Genomic DNA, 20687 nt, shown 5'->3' with positions numbered 1-20687 from the left:
CCGGCGCCCCCCCTCCCAGGGGGCCTATATAAAGGGGGGGAGGGAGGGCAGCAACTTGACAGCCTTGGGCGCCTCCCTCCTCCCCTGCAACACCTCCCCCTCTCGCAGAAGCTCGGCGAAGCCCTGCCGAGACCCGCTACATCCACCACCACGCCGTCGTGCTGCTGGATCTCCATCAACCTCTCCTTCCCCCTTGCTGGATCAAGAAGGAGGAGACGTCGCTGCACCGTACGTGTGTTGAACGCGGAGGTGCCGTCCGTTCGGCACTCGGTCATCGGTGATTTGAATCACGGCGAGTACGACTCCGTCATCCGCGTTCATTGGAACGCTTCCGCTCGCGATCTACAAGGGTATGTAGATGCACTCCTTTCCCCTCGTTGCTAGTATACTCCATAGATGCATCTTGGTGAGCGTAGGAAAATTTTAAAATCATGCTACGATTCCCAACAATGACAACACTAGGCAACGAAAAAGCCTGTTACAACATGTTTAGCATGCACAGGCCAGTGTTTGAGAAATTGCATAGTGTGCTTGTTGATTCCTATGGTTTGAAGTCCACCAAAAAAATGTCATCTGTTGAGTCTCTAGGCCCGTTTCTGTGGATAGTAGGTTCCCCTCAATATGTTAGACAAGCAGAAAACAGATTTGTTAGGTCATTGGAGACAATTGTAAGGAAATTTGATAAGGTTTTGGCCTGTCTGATCAAGCTAGCAAAAGACATCATCAAGCCAACAGATCGTCAATTCAGAACTGTGCATTCAAAATTAAGATCTAGAAAGTATGCACCATTTATGGACAATTGCATTGGTGCAATAGATGGGACACACATACAAGTTGTGGTACCAGTTGCCACTGCTGCCCAGCATAGGAATAGACATAAGGAGAAGAGTAAGAATGTGATGTGTGTGTGTGACTTTGATATGAGATTCACATTTGTCCTAGCTGGTTGGCCAGGTTCAATGCATGACATGAGGGTCTTCAATGATGCCCGATCCAGATTTGGTGACAAGTTTCCAAAACCACCACCTAATAAGTTCTATCTTGTGGACTCAGGGTACCCAAATAGACCAGGTTATCTTGCACCATACAAGGGTTTAACCTATCATTTCCAGGAGTACCGTGATGGCACAATGCCTAGAGGAAAAAAGGAACACTTCAATTTCACCCATTCTTCACTTAGAAATATCATCGAGAGGTGTTTTGGAGTCCTGAAGAACAAGTGGAGGATTTTGTTTCACTTGCCTAGTTATCCACAACAGAAACAAAGCAAAATCATTGTGGCTTGCATTGCACTGCACAATTTGATTAGACAAAGTCAACTACCCGATATAGAGTTCGACTTGTGTGATCAAGATGAAAACTATGTACCATTGTCTATGCCAACGACTACAACAAATGATTCAACAAATGAGATGGACAGTGCTGCTATGAATCAATTCAGAGCTTGGGCCGCTGATGGGTTGTGGTCCTTGAAACAACAATGATATGAACAAGTGTTCTTCGCTTATGTAATCTCTGTTATCTCGGTTGTTATGTAATCTCTCTTATTTCGGTTGTTATGAACAAGTGTTGGCACAAACAAGTGTTACTTCGTTTGTGTGAACAAGTGTTATTTCGGTTGTCACTATTCTGTAATTCATTTGTATGAACAAGTGTTTTATTATTAGAGGTAACATGGACTTATAAGTTTATGTAAACAAGCAAGTAGGGACTCGGGACTTATAAGTCCCTGTAAACAAACAGGTAGGACCCGGGACTTATAAGTTGGGGCTTAAAAAGGTCCTAAGACTTACGAAACAATACGTTTAATGTATCGAGTCTATGGCTACCACGTCAATACAAAGAAGGATTGGGTTTGTTTATTAATTGGCGGATGGCGAAATTAGCAAGGAACGGCCCTCCCCGGTTAACGCCTGATCCGAACCGACCAACGCGTGGGGGAGCCAAACCGACCGAGTCTGACGCGACGCGTTGGGAATGGAAAGGAAAGCGAACGGACGGGCGCCGAGAGCAAAGCGGCATTATTATTGCTGTGGGCCCACGCGCCTCACGCGTACTAGTATAAAAAACACCCCTGCCAGAACCGGATCTGACCAAGGATTTACTTGTTTCCTCCTCCTCTCTATTCCCCTCCCCTTGAGACCACACCACATCACAGAGGCCGCGGCGGCGCCGGCGCCGGCGCTCCCAATGACGTCGACCACGGCGACAGAAGGCACGTTTTGCTACTTGGCTGGCTGGTATGCATGGTCTTTTCAGCTCCCTTGATTGATCTTTTGGCCATGGTTTTCATCTGTGTCAATCTACCTCGCGCAGTGGTCGGACACAAGGAGCTCGGGACGGCACATATGTTGTGCGGTGCAAGCAACTTCTTCTCTATTGGATTGGATTGGATTGGATTTCCGCTGGTAAGCATAAATTTTCACCTCCGTTGTTCCGTCGGTATAGTTGTTGTATCCATCCATCCTGCTCATCCGTCAATCCAATTTTTGACGCAGAGAACACGGCAAAGACCGCCATCCACACCACACCACAGGACGTGTCCGGCGGTCCACTGGGCCAAAGGCCAGATCTCGGCCCAGGCTACCCCGTACGCATGATGTGCGCAGGCCCAACCCGCCGCCTGTGATCCACCGGGCTCGTTATTGGGTGGACGGGCCTGGCTATGGATGGATCTGGCCCAACAGGTGCCATCACCTCCCGACCCAGCGCCGTCTCTCTCTTTTGGGGGAGGAAAGGGCGAGAGGTCGAGGGGCGGCGGCGACGACAGCGTCGACCGGTGGCGGAGGCGGCCGCGACCACCTCAACCCCCCGTGACCAGAGGTACTTGACGCGTCTCTCCCTCTCCTTATCCCCCCATCATCTCTCTCCCTAGGTCTCATATCTCTGTCAAACAGCCGGCCATCAATCCGCCATAGCTTTTCGGGGGAACGTGGTGAGGTCGTTCTGACCGGCGGTGATCTGTTTTGGAGGCGGCCGTCCCCAGCCCAAGCTCGTCTGCCTAAGGTACCGGACCTGCATTTCGAGTTCCCACCCTCCCTGTATCCTCTCTCTCTCTCTCAACAGCCCTTCATCAATCCGCATCTCAAATTTGGTTAGGTCGACGGGAAGACGGGACTGAGGCTACATCTGCGGGTTCTATCTGTTGAGGACGCTGCCTTTCTTCCAACGAAAGCTTTCTCAGATGGCCCCCAAGGAGCAACGACTTCACGCTGATCTGTTCAAGGTGACCCACCAGAAGGTGGTTGATGCCATCAGGGCAAACATACCTAATCAGACCTCATATGATGTAAGATGTAATTGTATTATCTTGATTGGTTAGGATGTTGATTTCTTTTTCAGTTTTGCTAAAGCACATTTAGATGTGCCAAGTATTTGCACATCTAAGTCATACCATTGATTTTACATGAAAATTTGTGCATACATTTTCTTTTGTCTTTTTCCTTTTTCTTTGCAGTGTGATTTGGTCACTTACATGTGCAATAACTTGGGCACTAGACAAACCCTTTCTTTTTCCTGATCAGTTGCTTATTTAGTGTTCTTCTCTTTTTCTTACAGCAAATTAAGATTATCCAACTCAGCTGCGAGCCGACAGATGAAGAATTGTTGATGTTTTATGCGGAGGTCCATAATCACCTATTGGAGGTGGCATCCCTTTCTATCAACAAGAACGTTGATTTCTTTGCGCCAGAGGAGGGATTCGCGGAAGGCTTTGTTCCTGAGATTGCAGAAGGACTACCAGTTTTAAGGCCTCAAACTAAGGTATATTGCCAATTTTCTGCCAAGCATCATGGGTCTGCCTTTCTCTGCCTATCACCTTTCCATCATGGTTCGAGATGAATCACAAGTGATCTTGATTACATATGCATTCAATTGAAGTTTAATAAAAGTAATTTTTACAATGGTTTTGAACAGTTTTTAACTTTCTTGCAAATGATTTGGTTTTAATGGAAGTTTTGTCTTTGTGTGCAGAATATATCATATTTCATTGTCGAGTTTGTTGGTGGTCCTGGAGAACCACGCCTGCAATTTGCTGTTCGCCATGACAACCTGTACTGTGTCGGTTTCCGGGTGTTGTCTGCCAATGATAACGCAAAAACCAAAGCTTGGTCCTCTTTTGGTGATGTTAACCTTTTGAAGTGTGCTGCATTTCCTAATGTTGAGGCATCTAGATTGTCAGAGAGCTATAAATCTTCGTAAGTTTGTGCTTGATCTAGATTTTGCATTTGTCCTGTAATTCCTTATTTGAACGAAGTTTGGAGCAATTGTCATGTTTGTAGATTTTGCTTTAGTTGTTAATAAATTTTGCACTTGTTTCCTTTCTCAGCAAATCAGTGCGAATATACCCCAAGGTTTTCTGACGAATATATATGTACTTCTCCAAATACACTTGCAATTCTGCTGTAGCTGTTGGGGAATTGTTAAAAGACACATTGTTTGTCGTTATCTGTGAGGCAAGTCGCTTTGGGTTTGTCCAAAGGTTGACTTTTCAAGGAATGCATGCTTTTGAAGTTCCAGTTGGACTCACTGATTTGATGGATAATATTATTCATGATTACAAGGATTTGTCATTAGGGCACTGTTGATATTGCTGTATGAGCTAGAAGAGAAATTTGAGCGTGGCTGAGAGATCATGCTACCATACTGAAGATCAACTAGCAGCTGCACTAGTTGGATTCAACAGTTGTAAGTCCCGTCCCTCTCTGTTGTATGTCCTTTGCATTTCCAAGTTGGTTGTTCTAATCTGCTGTCTATGTGCAGATTGACTGATGTTTCTTATTGATTGCTGCTGATTTGCTGAGAAATGGCTCCTTATGATGATTCAATCTTTATCCCAAGTTATCCATATGACGCTTTTGAAGTTTAATCTCTGATGCTGTGTTGTCCCTGCCTCATATCAATTGCTTTGAAATGGCTCCTTATGATGATTCAATCTTGATGATGGCCTCTGCTTCTTGATGGCCGTTTTCTATGATGTCCCTGCTTCTTCCTGATGGTAGCCCATGTGATTTTGGCTGCTGTAGATGACACTAGCCTTGTTATTTGTTCATTTTGTCCTTTCTCAGACAGTGGCTTTGCCGTTTTTGAGCTTGTGGCTGATACTGCCTTAGGCTACTAGTTTACTGAAGTAGAACTCAGTGTATTTTTTGTTGCTTGTGCCTTGTGTACCATGGAATTGCTGGCTGATCTGCCTTGGGCTGCTAGTTTACTGAAGTAGCATACCTCTATGCTCAGTGTAATGTTGTTGCTACTCACTGAAGAGCTCACTTTATCATTTCTGGGTAGCCTGAGGATAATGAAATACGTGTACGATGCGTTTGGTAGTCAACAAACTTTGTTATCCATGTATTGGAGTTGATGCTTGCCGAAATGCTGATTTTGTCTTTGTCACTTGGATACTGAAATACCAACTTTATTTCTGTGAATTGATGTCCTGGAGTTTTCACAAGACTTTTTTAGTTTTCCTGCTTTTGCTGGCGGAGTTATTTGAACGCCTCTTGTTGCCGCATTTGTCAGTTGATCTGCAGCAGCGCCTGCGTCATTCCAAAATATCGATGCACGTCCACTCAGCTGTTGATCTTAATTACAAATTATCATGAGCTGATTTTCGTATAACGCTGTGTTGTTTCATACTGATAAAAATGTATCCTTGCCATTGAAAAAATATGATGCCTCCCTGTGTTTCACACCCTACATCAGGCCTGGCGATGCAATTATCTGGAAGGTAACCATTGAAATGTCTGCATAACGTGGCTTCCTAGGCTCACCGCATCAACTGTTGTTTCGGACAGATCGTGTTGCGATACTTGAGGAAGCGTTCGTTCGCTTCTCCCCCGCCCACGCGGGGATGGCGCAGTTGCACTGTCTCCTCGTACTTGCAAAATTGTGTCTTACAGGTCCCTCTGCCCGTCGCCAGCGCCCGGCCAGTGGCAGGCGCCACCCAGCTGCGTGATTCGCCGCCGCCCAGGACTTGCTCTGCTGGCGCCGTCCATGAACTGCTCCGCCACCGCCTCCGCAGCCAAGGACCTGCGCCCCCGTGATCACCTCACGCCCAGAACTTGCTGCCACAATCCAGTGGAGCTCGTCCTCCTCGAGCTCCCCTGTGCGCCTGGATCTAGATCGCCTTGACCAGGAGGGCTTGACCTTCTCCCCTGCCGCCTGTGCCCGTGGTGCTGCTCTGCCGTGCGTCGCCGGTGGAGCTCTGCCCGTGCTGCTGCTGCTCCTCTGCCCATGCCCGTGATGCTGCTGCTCCTGATCCTAGAAAAAATGTGCACAGAAGATCAATATCAATTCTAGGATTTTTTTTTGCGGATTCTCAGTGTTAATAGTTTGTTGAGGAAACATGTCAAAGATCATGAGAAGAATTCTCCCTTTATTCCCTTCCCTGCGATAAAATTCAAATTTACAACAAGAGAGAACAAATGACAAAGTTTGGAGTACTTTCATTTAGTACTGAAAATTTACTGATAACCCAACTTGGAACACCATTCTTGTCCTACCAACATGAACACAGCTTGTTAAAAAGCATAGTTACCAAAATGTCACAAAAGGGATAGGCAGTTCAGGGCCTCGAGGGCACGTTCGGAAATAAACATGTGTTCAGGGCCTGAATCATGGGTAGACTTCACCATAGATTTGCTATTGAGCCAAATGCAATGCATTTCCTTGCTAAAAGGTCTGATTCTCTTCTAAAAGAAGATGTTTGGTGCATCCACAGCTGAATTTTGGAGTATGTATCAGTGGTATAGTACTAGGAGTATGTATCAGTGGAGTACTCAAGATTTGCAAGCGACAACACCTTCTTCTTCTTTCTTGGAATTAACAACACAAAGCAAACCAAGAAAGAAAGCAAACTACACGACCTCGTCCCATGATGATTGATTTTACCTGAAAAAAGGAGCAAGAATTGCTGTTCCTACTGGCAGAAATTTAGAGCTGACCTAACCTAACCGGCTGAAGCTCCAACCACAGCCGAACTGAACTGACAAGAGCAAAGCAAGCTCAATTTGCAATTTTAACTGACGGCTGATTCATGAACACTGTTTTTAAGCACTCCGTCGCAGAAATCTTTCCTGTTTGTTGCTGGAGGACCAATTCAAGAACCCTAGAAGTTAATTCAACCCAAAAGGAACCATTGTATGGAGACAGTGTTAACAAAATTCAGTGTTACAAATTGTATGGCTACTCACACTGCTAGAGAAGATGGCAGAAAATTACCAATTGCATTGCTCCTTACACTGCTAGAGAAGATAGCAGAAATTTTGTGGTACCTACTGAAGACAAAATGCAATTCAAGACAAATTCAAGATTAATCAGACTTGACACTACCACTTCAAGTCTGACAATTCAAACTAAATCAAAATTCAGTAGTTACCACAAACTTACAGTTTTGTCAGCTCCTTTGCCTCGGTTGCCTTCAGTTTGCACTGGTGTGACAAAGGTATATTATCATGGAGTACTCCTAGCTACTCCTAGACACTGAAGTTTCATGAAACTTACAAGACAACAATACTTTGTGTGGGAGTAGTAAAAGCGTTGGTGTAAAATATAGGAAGATCGTATTCAGTTTCAGAGAAAGCAGCAAAGTCAACAAAACTTTCGCGTGTCAGGACAGCAAGAACTAAAGATTTTAGACTAACTAAACCGAGCAAACAAACACGGATTATGTCAGAGACCAACTAATTTCAGTCACCTGATTGCAACTGAAGAATAAAGGGCCTGTGGCTGCCTGATGTGTTGCAGAGTGTGTAGTTTTTTCAGAGCTTTTGTAATCCATGCCATACTTCTGCTGGCTGTTGGTACTTCGCTTTCTTCGCGTGTTTAACGCTCATGTGGCTTCATTTCTAATGGAACCACGGCGATGCCCTCTTCTCCTAAAAATAAGGCTTGTGCTCGAGGTCATTGTTTACAGGAGATTCGTTCAGTCTGCAGACACCACAGGCACCAAAATTCAGCAGGCAGCAGCGAGACCATTAAATTTAGCTAGGCAAGATTCAATGGTGATTCAGCATTTTTCTCTCAACAGTTTGCTGTGCAGTTCAGCAGCGTGTTACCAGGATTAACTGGTTGGAGCTCCTGCTGGAGCTTGCAGTGATTGAGCTCATCGGCCACCCAGCTGCCTTTCAGGAGAAACAAACCTCTTCTATCTCTGAAATCTTCCTCTCCTATTACCCTTTTCAATATTCAACCGCATCCCATACTTACACCACCATCATAATTTACTGCTTAAATGCGAGGCAATAAGATTTCAGCAGCCTGTCGAACAATTTCTCTAGAATCTCTATCAACAATTTCTCTAGAATCTCCATCAACAATTTCTCTAGAATCTCTATCAACAATTTCAGTTAAAAAAAATTTGAGACATAAATCATGGCGGGGAATTGAAGGGGGGAGGCATAACCTGCCAAGAAGACGCCGCTGCGGCCGTATTCCTCAAGGAGTATGCTACAGCTAGTAGTCTATTCTCGCAATTGATTGGTGTGACTCCTGCTCAAGCTGAGTTCTAACTCATCAGAAGGACAAGAGCGCTCGTCTTGGCACCGCACGGCTTCCATTTACCGGCAACGAATGAATGCGCTCTTCAGCCACCCAGTTGCATGCGACTTGCATGGCAGGGATCGATCGAACCCGGCACGCTAGGGATGTGGCAGTTCCAATTCCAACTGCGTCACTAGCCCAACTCCTAAAAGAATTGTACTTTGTAAATAAATATTGCCCAAGTAGCGAGGCATCGTGCATAGACATCCTCTGACTCTGACAATTCGCTGAGCAGCAAGGTCTCACGGCTCGGATTAGGGGTTTTCCTTTTGAGGCTTATTGATTCGATTTAGTTGGTGCTTTAGATGACATAATGATTTCCTACAAGGATTGGAGCGGCACAACAAAAAATGTCTCTGGCGCGCGAAAAGCTCGTGACTTTTGAAGCCATGTGATGCACATGCCCCTCTGATCATGCTCTTTCCCTGGGCCAGCTGATTGTTTTGTTTGGTTCCCTTTTCTTGTGATGAGCCGAGCGGGGGCGACGAGGTACAGGTTCTTGCGGCCGAGGTCGAGACCTCGACCAAACAGGATCAAGGGGACGTGGTCCCTGAGGTCCCGAAGGAAGGGTTGGGCCAGTCGGCGGCCCAGCCCCAAGCATCTCCGACGCCACCGCCACAACCAGAGGCCTCCATTCCTACCACAATGGTGGTGGGGCCCGAGGTTGTTCTGCCCACCCCTCCTGCCCAAGGATGTGCTACCGCGGGGTGGGCCGAGGAGATGGAGGTATCCTTAACAGAAGAGTACCGTGCCCTTATCGGCACGACGTTGTGTGGCTTCTGGTCCGTATAGGCCGGAATGCATGAGGTCTTCAAGGGCCTCATCAAGGGCTTCTAGGTACGCTTCCTAGCGCTTGTTTCATACGTAAATGGATTTAACACATGAAGCAGCCTTTATTCGAAGACTTTTTGCCGTACCGTGATGTAGCACATGAGGGTGTGTAGCTGGCAGTAGCCCCCGAGCCCAAAACTAGTTTTAAAGAAATGGCTTTGGGTTCGAGATAGATTATTGGTTCAAAAAAATGAAATGTAGTAGCCCCCAAGACTCTGGCTAGTTTTATTAGGAAAGTTGTCTAGAGGATTAACTTCGGAACTAGGAGACTAATAAGTAAATGTGCATGTGCAGGCCTCGTCCTCGGCTCCGAAATCCGCTTCCGAGGAGATATGGAGATGAATCGGAAGCTGAAACGATCCGAGGAGGACCTCGATCTGATGCAAAAGCAGATCGAGTGGGCCCAAGGTAAGCAGAAAAACTGTCATGTTATCAAATGTAGTTAGAGTTTTGTTTTAGCTTTAATGCTAACGCCGAGCTGTTTTATATGACAGCTGCGACGACGGAGCTTGAGGCACTTAAGGCCGAGTTGGAAAAGGCTCGGCAGGAAGCGAAGCAGTAGAAGGCTACGGGCGCGAGGGCCGAGAAGGAGCTGGCCGAGGAGAGGGCGGCTCGGGACAAGGACCAGGCTCGGGTCCTCGAAGTAGAGGAAACCCTGAATGGCGTGCACCAAGAATGCGACGCCTTTTAGGAGAAAGAGAAGGTGACGACCGTAGAGCTCAAAAAGCTGAGCTCGGCGCACGTCGAGGTCCAGGCGGACGGTGAAGCGTTCCAGCAAGTGAGGCAGATTGCTGCTGGTAAGCCATATTTGCTTCAGTGTGTTTTCGGCCGCAAGGGGTTCATCGAGCTCACACAACTATGGTGATCCACAGATGCCTTCGCGGATCTCCCGAGGAGCGCGTCAGACCCCGGTCTGTACTTCGGCGCGTGGGAGGGCCACGCCATGGAGAGAGCATTCTCGCAATAGTTCCAGGCACCGTCACATCCGATGCTGCTGAATCATCAGATGAAGCAGCTAATGGAGCTCTTCCGTATGGCGAAGTCAGTGTTGGAGGACCTCTGCGTCCATCTCTGACCCGCGGAAGCGCTACCGACCAGCTTCTTCGGTCTGGTGGCCCGTCTGCAAGAAGTCGGGGCCCAAGTGACGAGCTAGAAGTGGTCCATGTGCTTGGAGGGCGTCCATCGGGCGTATGCTTGCATGAAGACGCACTATCCGCCCCTTGATGCGACGCTCGTGGCACCTGGTACCATGTCACTGGTTGTGCAGCTTTGAATAATTCGAGGGACGAATCTTTGTAGTATTGGAATGCAAGGATGCAAGGGGTATAAAACAGGATATAACGCCTTGTGCCCCATCGGCTTGCTCGTCACGCGAACTTGTGATTAGGTTCCCTGCCTTCTGTCAGCGCCAGTCGCTGGTTTGCCTCATCTTCTGTGACCTTAAGTTCATAGAGGCACCATAGATCTCGGCCCATGCCGGCGTGAGGGCTCCTGCTCCATTGTAGGTATTTTTTTTAAGTTTTATAGGCTTGTGTCCTGCTCAGGAAGACGATGTGGCAGCAATCCCCTAATGATGGGATAAGGTTTTCCCGTCTAGTTCTCCTCCCGATGGTGCATCCAGGATCGTAGGAGGGCGTGTGAAGGTGTATCTTCGAAGGATCTCGCGAGATTCAATCGGTGTTTGTCTTCGATGGATATGCTTGGATCCAATCTTCATTCATCAGCCTTTTTGTGTCTTTAGGTTGGATCCTTCCAATATATGAGGTTCTCTTCACGGGCAACGGTGATGTTCTGGTTCGCATGTCCTGTGGGGGCTTAGCATGACGACGTACCAAACTGCCTACTACAAAAAGGTTTACCCGGCTCCGCACCTTTGGCACACTCCAGTGTTTGTAGTCGTCATTAGGTGGTCTGCATATATACCTGGCCTGGATATGATTTTTGTTACTTCTGGTGTGCTTTGTACGGTCTTGACAGTGATGAATATATCGAAAGTTTTTTCCGCATAAAATGAAATGTAAGGATCAAACTTGTTTAGTACTGAAGTTTTAGCCAAAATAATAAGTATTGAAGGGGGTGCGGTTTCTGTTATATGCGGCGACGTTGACGCCCTCCAAAAGTTGCTACCTCGCCACTTGTGCGTGACAGTGATGGGTACGTAGCAATATACGTAGGTCTTTGTGCTGATCGAGCTCGGACCCGACCTAGTGGACGTCCAGAAAAAAGGGAGATTGACAAGAAGCTTGAAATAATATCCTAGCTCTAGCTTAGGTAGCTGTGTGGCAAATTGCGAATTATGCATGCTTTAATTTGACACGGTGCATCGATCATATCTATCTACGGTGTGGTGTGGAGTGACTCACTCCCAGTGATCGATGGAGTGGACTCGTGATTCTTTGTCTCTGCACTGTCACGCTGCTAATTATATACTGTTTCTCAAGTCTCAAGACATGGCTAGAGTTTGTTAAGCTTACTCAAACATGTATAATCAAATAAATTAGTAACATATGTAGAACTTGGCTTCTTGCAACAACCTGATTATTTGTCTGCACTGCCACACTGCTAATATTGTCCTCAAAATATATATCTAGCTAATTAATCAATCAAGCTTAGTTGAACAATGAACATATCCATACGGCTTGACTTGCATGGGAAATTCAAATTAATTAGCTCGCCTTTTCTTGCAACAACCTTGTCACCTTCTTCCACCTCCCAATCAAGTACTAGTACGTACTAGTAGTAACGTTACATGGGTGCGGTAAAAATACTATAGCATGCATGCAGCTGGCCAATGTTACATCAGCGTGGCATGCATGCATGCAAAGACTAGTAAATATAGCAGTAGAGAGAGAATTAAGCAGCAGCGAATTAACTAGAGAAGACGAGACGCACGGCCGGGCATGCACATTCCATGCACGGACGTCAGGTCATCAGCCGGCCGGGGAAGAAGACGTTGGCACCACGTACGTTGGTAGGATCACGAGGAAAGCATGGACGAGACGACGACGATCGGTGACGGCAACAAAAAACCTCGTCCACCGATCGCACCTCATATGCCGCTGGCCCGGAAGAGGCGCATGAGGCCGAAGGTGAGCCCCATGGCGGCCAGCCCGCCGACGACGACCCGGGCGGAGGACCTCACCACGGGCGCCCTCCCCAGCACGGCCCCGACGACCCCGAACGCCGCCAGCGCCAGCGTCGCCACGGCCACCACCACGGCCACCCGCAGCTTGTAGCCCACGATGAACCCCGCCGCCAGCAGCGGCAGCAGCGCGCCGACGGAGAAGGCGAGGGCCGAGGCCGCGGCGGCCTGGACCGGGCTGGGCAGCACCCTCTCCTCGTCGCCGCCACGCTTGCCGTCGCGGTCGAGCTGCGCGATCTCCACGTCGCGCTGGGAGCAGACGGACACGAACTCCCCGATGGCCATGCTGCAGGCCCCCGCCAGCAGGCCCGCGAACCCGGAGATCACCATGGCCCGCACCTCGTGCTTCACGGCGCCCACGCCCAGCATCAGCGACGCCGTGGACACCAGGCCGTCGTTGGCGCCCAGCACCGCCGCGCGCAGCCAGTTGGCGCGGCCCGCGAAGTCCACGTCGGAGTCGGAGTCGCCGCCGCGGCACATCACGCCCGGGTTCTCGGCGTCGGCCAGCTTGGTGTCGTTCACGGCCATGGCTCGCAGCTGAGATCGAGTGAGATGGTGGCAGTGGTGTGTGGCGGGAGGCAGGCAGGTAGCAAGCAAGGAAGCAGTAGTGTGGAGGACACACGCTCCGGTGGCGTGCTTTATAGCGGAGCTCTGCCCGGTCAGGTGTGGAGGGTGTTGCGTGTGGGCATGCCGCTCTCCCCCTGCCTTTTTCTCCCATTAGTGCTGAGGTTCCCAGCTTTCATGCCGCTCCGGGACTGTGTGGCTAGTGCGTACATGCCGCCATGCCATTGACACGGCCCTCTCTCTCTCTCTATCTATCTTTTCCTCTCTTTTGACATCCGGTGTTGGGCGGGCGCGCGTGGCCACCACGATCGACCACACACCTAGACATAGATTATTAACTCATCCATTCCAAAATCCATGGTGCTTGCTGAGTGTACATCGATCATATCATACAGCCACACAGACACAGCTGCCGCTTAATTATCTTCGCTAGCTAGCTCGTGTGGTGCAACGTATGCATGGGTAGACCGGCAACGACGTCTGGTCCTGTCTAACTTCTCAAGAGCTTGGCGAGTTCGTTCCGTGGTGGATCGACAAGGGAACATGGCACGTCGATCGGCCTTTGGATTTTCCTTGCATATATGTATCGATCAGTATTATTGTCGTCATCCATATGCGTAAGAGATCTAGCAAGCCAGCTCCAGCTAGGGGAGGATCAGGCTTTAGAGTTTCTGTTACGGGGGACTAGCTGTTTTCCTGTTTGACAAATTTGTGCTGGCCTAGTGGGCTGGGAGCTAGCTTTCTGGCAGTGCATGCGGATGTATATGTCACTACTCACTGCCTGTTTTGTGTCTAGTAAGTAAGTGTTCATTGAAATGGTGATGATCCTCATGAATATACTACCTCCGTTTCAGCTTACAAATCCTGCGCGTATACCTAGGTTGTCAATTTTATCATCCTAATATAAACTATATAACACACAAATTATACGGTTTGAAAATAGAACATCTAAGGTTTATATTGATATATTTTTTGTAATATATGACTTGTATTAGGTTGGTCAAATTGATGACCTAGGGGTCCGTGCACGCCCTATAAACTGAGAGAGAGGGAGTATTTGCAAGCCATGCATATGTAGCCTGCCTACCTAAAATTTCAAGGCACATGTCGACCAATTATGCATCTGGTTCAACAATTAGATACTCCGCTATATAGACAAAAGGAAAGCTAGACAATTTTAGGTGCAATGATTAATTGGTTTTTTATAGGAAATGGAAACTTTCCTTACCTTTTTTTTCTTGAGAAACCACACATGTACTGTTCATCATATGAAGTTGTAAATTACTACACACACGGTCCACACTGGACAATACCAAAGAGTACAACCATCATGGCACAACAACAACACACACCCAATAGAAAAGAAATTTATAATCCGCAAAAGAAACTTATAAACATTTTGCTGAGGGGGTCGATTGCTAAACCAAGTCGTTGTTGTCCATCGTCCACCACCAGCGTTACCGGGGTAGCTAGTAACCGGAGGAGTAGGATACGGACACCACAAGCCAAAGAGCCGTCGGAGCACCATCACATCAATGTTTTGTGAGCTGAAAGAAGGCACCACCGCGGGCTGCAGAGCACATATCGATGTGGCGCGTCCGATGGGGTTCAACCCCGTGCTCATTGGGTCTCAGATCCACCGAATCTTGTCGACTTAGTCGAAGAAAACCACCGGATCCGCCTGCCTGCAGCCCGCAACCTAGTGCCAAAGTAGCAACCACATCGAGGATGCTATCGTCTGCATGAAGCAGCGGTCGATGACGACCTTATGTACGATACGCTTTCCACGGGGCCTCTCATAAAAGAAGCTCTGTGACGGGCAGTAGCAACTAGCAAGGAACGCATTATTCTCTACGGTGACACAACCGCCGTCAAGATGTCACCGTACAGAAAAACTAACCCTAATGTATTTACCAGCCAGGCATAGAGCACCGGATTTCCCGCCACATCCGCCACCGGAGGAGCAGATAGATGGGTGAGAAATCCACGGGCCTGCCAACTGTGAACAAAAAGAAACTGCATGGGAAAAGAACAGTTGGGTCACATTAGCTTACGTTTCATCAGTCCTCATGCATACAGCCAAAAACAATCAGTTAGTACTATTATTCAACCATAACATAGACAAAAGAAAAGCTGCAAACTTCATTTAGTTGAAAATGCTCACATGCGGTTTTTGTATATATGGGAGAAAAGCCACACATATAGTTGCAACCGATGGAAGTGGCTGAATGGCATTTATTTCATGATGGGATAGATGTTGTCGCTAGCCAGCCATGGACATATTCATGTGGCCGGCTATATATAGCAAGTGTGTTTTTTCTTGTGTAAAGCTAGCCAACGTACCTGCCGTGACGTAGCTGATTCTCCTTATCATGATGGAACCGTATCATCTCAGGCTCTGAGCTGCAAATCACTTACTAAAAACACTTTGGAGATGTAGCTGCGTGCACCACGTAACACACAAGACAGAAATGAAAGGAGGAACAACTCAACAAGCATCTCTGTCTTTCTGTGCTTGATTTGGAATGGCATTGGCATCTAGCTATAGCTAGCCGGGTAGCCATTTACTCTGTGGTGTGTCTTTGCTTGTCTTCAAAGAATCAAATATATCACGAATCGATCGAAACGCCACGTTTATACCCCACATCTTACCAGTTCAAAAAGGGCGATCATCATTTAACTAAATTATTACTCTATTGTCTCTTTGCTTGTCAAAGAACCAAACATATCGCGAATCATGGATCGATGTTTATGCTCCGCATCTTGTCAGTTCAAAAATTATAGTAATCATTTACGGAAAGTAGAAGGTAAAAACAAAATAACTAGAACAAAAGTAGAAGGTAAAAACAAAAACATAAGTAGAAGGTAAAAACAAAATAAATACATTATTTGGTCTAAAATAAGTAGCTACATTATCTTGGGATGGAAGAGGTAAACAAAAAAGAGAGGGTAAGAACTAGTGCATGCATTGATTGGAAAGTAGATCCAGAGGAATCTAAGTGCATGCAATTTGCATGCATGCATCCCTCTCGTGGACACTGTTTTTCCTTCTTTGCCATCCACAAACAAAAAGAAGAAGAAGAAACAATAAAAGGCACAGTGCTTTGAGCAGACAGAAACTTTGAAGGGAAGATGACAAGGGAGCTATCTAGTCTAGGAACAAACACACAGCATCCCGGCTCTGCAAGCAAGCAAAACAAATTTCTGATCGCAGCACAACAAAAGCAGGTATAGAAATTGTTCCCAAAAAAAAAACAGGACATGAATAATTAGTAAATAAACAAACACACAACACAGGTCAACATATTAGGTACACGTACTCGATGCATGCACGGTAGCACAATTCAAGTCTGGTCGATCGAGCCAGAAAAAGGAATAAATTATTTGCAGTTGCAGTGAGTGCTGAATCGGCGTGCACCATGCATGATGAATAAGAGAGAAGCTGGCATTTGCGTTTGGGAAGAAGAGAGAAAAATATTGGAGGGGAGTGCGGGATAAGCATGCACTCCACACGCCTCCTAATCTCTTTTTATGTTATCTCCGTCGATATGATCTTGCTTTAGCGAGTGGCCTCGCTTTCTTTCTGCCTTTCTTTCTTTTTCTCTTCCAGCTTTCGTCTCTCTTTCTCCCTTCATGATTTGGTCGCTCCCTTTTCCCAATCTTTCGTTGCCAGTGTCTGTCCCGGCTAGCTATAAAATCTGACCTCTTGTGTCGATCGACCATTCGAATGTGCCACTTACATTCTAAACTACATGATTTTTAAATATGTATACGACCCAACAAGAAACTTTGACTTCAAGTGTTCGACGTTAGTATAGTTACGTACTAATTAACGTGTGCTCCACAAGAAAAGTCTCCTTCCTCCTCCCGTCGGCGTCGCCACGGATCCGCCCCCCCCCCCCCCCTCCGATGGCCTTTGGCCTACGGAGGTGCGGAGGATCTCGGCCTCCCGCCGGCGGGAGGGACCCCGTTCTCGTTTTTACTAGGTTGAACGTCTTTGTTGGGGTTGTGTGGCGGCGGCGATGTCCCCCGGTAGCAATAATGTCTCCCACGTCCTATCCCCGTCTCGATGGTGCGAATAGCGTTGTCGGAGGATGTGTGGAGGTGTGTCTCCGTCGGATCTCATGGGATTCGGCCGGTGCTGGTCTTCGGTGGATCTATTTGGATCCAGTTTTTGTTCGTCTTCGTTCGTGTGGTTTCAGGTTTGATCTTTTCAATCTACAACTCTCTTCATCGGCGATGGTTGCTGCTCTGGTGTGCTGGTCCTTTGGGGGCCTTAGCACGACGACTTCCCGACTGTCTACTACAATAAGGTTTGCCCGACTCCGGTGATGGAGGGGCGATGACGGCGGCGCGCCTTCGGCTCGCTCCAGTGCTTATAGTCGTCTCTAGGTGGTCCATAGACCTAGTTGTAATTTTTATTACCTCTTGTGTTCTCTGTACTGCCATGATTGATGAATAGATTGAAAATTTCTCTCGCAAAAAAAAAGTGTTCGACATTAGTACTACTAGTATGTGGTTAATTAGTATGATTTGAGTATATAGGACAACATATGTATCATATGCGCTAAAACTATATCAAATCATACTACTATATATCAGGAAAAAATCAATCAACAATTATTTTTCGGGTTATACTCCAAGCTAGATAAGTTTGACAGCATGATTTCTGGGTTGTCGTCCATAATGTAGAAGGGATATGACTAACGAACTAACTTGGCTTTTGACCTTTAACCTTTTACACAACCACGCTTACCACTTGGCTTTTGCCCTTTAGTTACACGACTGCACTCACCTGATCACCCCTTGGCTTCTTTGAATAGCCCTCAACTAATTTAACCAAGTGGATGATCAACTAACCAGCACTAATTTTACCAAGTTCAATCTGCATTTGACCCCCAAGATAAAATCCCACTCCCGGCCACATGTAGCCTTGAGAAATTAATAGTTTATCAGTCGATATAGTAAATCTACTACTTTTGATACCATGTGTTGTTGACTATTTAGACCTTAACTCCCGCCCACCTTTATTTACCCCTCCGCATGCATTTCTCACATCGAGTCGCCTTATGTTCTCTTCCATGTCAACACTCCCAAATCCACATCGGCACCCTACATACTAACTTCTTCCCGATGGTTATTCCTCCCTTCTTCTGCTTGGAATCGACACGTTGCATTAAAAATTACACTACGTTGGCAATTCACATCTAGTCGGCTTTACCTCTAAGCCTAGAGAGCACTGGTTCTACTCCAAACAACCTTGCTACAAACCCTAACCCCTTAACCTCCCAGTGATGTCACCAATCTCAGCGTTCAATGCCCCTATCCCTTGCTTGCGTTCCAAAGACACCATTGACTGAGAACATGGTGCATACAACATCTGTTAGAGATGATGCCTATAGCTCGGGATGGGGGGGGTCCTTTCTTATGTCTACCTATAAGATCTGATATCATGGTCCAACTTACACTTAGTGTACCATAAATGCTTCCTCTAATCCTACTTACAAGTGTCTTGACCATTCTTTTGCCAATACAGAGTGGTGCAATGTCTTTCGTAATACTTTAGTGTTGATGTACATACCATTCTTAGTGAGCATGTACCAATTATGTCTATCACTCAACTTGCCACGGTTAAATCTGAAAGGGCCTTCAAATTTGAGACGAGTTGCTGCTAGAAAAAAGGACTTCCAAAAGGTGTCCAATTTGCTTGATGTAGCTCTTCTAATAAACTATTCCATGTTAGAGCTACTAACCTTGTAGGTTCCTTGTATAAATGGAGCAAATCCAAAATACTCTTTGCAACTGTAACTTGAGTTCTATCCATGCTGAAACTGAGCCAAAATGGTGTCAGTGTCAAAAATGAGAAAATGATAAATAAATCAACACAAAGAAGATGTCACTCTTAGAAAACATAGGAAAAAGATGGCAATTTGAAGCATCAATACATGTCCATGACCACAACTCAAGCCCGAATATTATTTTAAAGTTGCAAGTAGTAATCAACTTCTGGTGTAGTAGGCACAAGTACAATGTTTTTTTGCATACACAAAGTGCTACTTTTAACTCACACGATGAGCTACTAACTAGACTACCGAAGAACATCACTTGATTTTTGTTGACCTGAAAGACAAGATACGAGAATCCGAAGGGCATAACTAAAGATGCACTTGCCTAGATGGGACATTGTGGGGCGTTGGAGCTTGGCCAGGGAGAGACTCGAAGGAGAAGGAACAACCCACCAGTTACTTATTGCAATCAAGCAGCTGCCACGGGAAGACACAAAAGATTATGGGTTTTGGATTTTGAATAGGGTGTAGCTTATTGTAATTCTCACATGTTCTCGTTATCTATATCGTTGTTTTGGGCCTACTATGCTAATAGAAGATTGATGTTGCTTTCGCATGTTCGCACTAACATGGAATGGCGGTGTTATATATGTTATGGTGCTAAGCCTAAAGCGTTGTTGGTTACCGCAATAATAGGAATACCTAGATTCGAGGAGTTATAGAAACGGTAGTGTAGCATTTTGGGGTGGAAACCGCTACATCAGCGTTATAGCCCGCTACTTAGAACCATGAATTATGATATCACCCTTCTCCTTTCCAACTGCAAAGTCATAAAGAAGAAGCCATCTTATTGACAATCATGAAAAAAAATTATGACCAAGCTTACTTCATTTTTATATATGAAACTGATCTCAAAGGCATTCGATTCACGTGGTGATAGAAAATCTACCTTTTTCATAATTGTGTGCTTAAAAGACATGCACAAATAGAATTAGTAACATTTAAGCTCTGGCTAATAATATCTTCAAAGAGTTCCATATGCTTTAGGTTGAAAGAGTACTTACATGACTTTCACCCTGCCAGTCTCCACAAGTTGTCTATAAAATAATCAATAAAACTTTGGCCAATAGGATGAAAAAGTACTTCCATGACTATATCGATGAAACTCTTTTTTGACAAGCACCACCAAATGTTGTACAATACCTGACCAATTCGTTAGCCACAACATATGAGTTCTGAACCTGGCCAACACACAGTGAAGCTAGCTCGTGAGCTGATATGTTACATTCATGAGGGCAGTACTCCACACTACCATTAATGAAATCTAGTTGTAAGTGGAGCCTTTGCTTCCTGAGCATGGCTCCTAGAGGTGCATGATCGAAACCATCAATGTTAGTCGCTTGCTTGAGGGTGATGCAGTTCGTGCCGAAGGCAACTTTCCCTGTGCCGTCTGGTATGCAATATTTTGGGCTTCTATTGGTGTTATTGCTTTTGTTCGAATACACACATTGGCATGCTAAATGTGTCCGACTAGAACAATCAACATGCCCCCCCCTTAATGTCACTTGCAAGGCAACGACAACCACCACAATGTTCTTCTTGGCTAAATGCATCATCGATGTGAATTTTGATCACATCCTCACTGGGCTTCACCCACCTATGGGCTCGTGCGACAACATGCTTATCTTGCTTTGTGTGCGTTGCATCCCATTCCTAACACATGGTGCAGGAGACGGCTGGTGAAAGCATCAAAATTCTTCAGAGATCCTCTGTAATTCTTGCCAGTCCCCACCAGCTCCAAAGCATGTATACAATCATCAACTTCT

General features: G+C 46.4%; 2 protein-coding genes across 2 annotated transcripts; one reads left to right on the top strand and one right to left on the bottom strand.

The window, feature by feature from the left end:
- The first annotated feature begins 2048 nt into the window (after positions 1-2048).
- LOC109782993 (uncharacterized) lies at positions 2049-5371 on the top strand. The gene is made up of 9 exons (XM_073509383.1): positions 2049-2240; positions 2317-2408; positions 2499-2823; positions 2898-3006; positions 3100-3289; positions 3559-3762; positions 3973-4196; positions 4328-4686; positions 4762-5371. The coding sequence occupies exons 5-8, from the start codon at positions 3185-3187 to the stop codon at positions 4359-4361; spliced, it is 567 nt and encodes a 188-aa protein (XP_073365484.1). The 5' UTR covers positions 2049-2240; positions 2317-2408; positions 2499-2823; positions 2898-3006; positions 3100-3184; the 3' UTR covers positions 4362-4686; positions 4762-5371.
- Positions 5372-11937: 6566 nt separating this feature from the next.
- On the bottom strand, positions 11938-13185 carry LOC109782994 (vacuolar iron transporter homolog 5). Its single transcript, XM_020341622.4, has one exon. It carries the CDS (start codon positions 13037-13039, stop codon positions 12419-12421), a length of 621 nt encoding a protein of 206 aa, XP_020197211.2. The 5' UTR covers positions 13040-13185; the 3' UTR covers positions 11938-12418.
- Positions 13186-20687: the final 7502 nt, after the last annotated feature.

Source organism: Aegilops tauschii, chromosome 2 (genome assembly GCF_002575655.3).
Source record: "Aegilops tauschii subsp. strangulata cultivar AL8/78 chromosome 2, Aet v6.0, whole genome shotgun sequence".
NCBI classification, from domain to species: domain Eukaryota; kingdom Viridiplantae; phylum Streptophyta; class Magnoliopsida; order Poales; family Poaceae; genus Aegilops; species Aegilops tauschii.
This window is presented reverse-complemented; position numbering and strand designations above follow the sequence as displayed.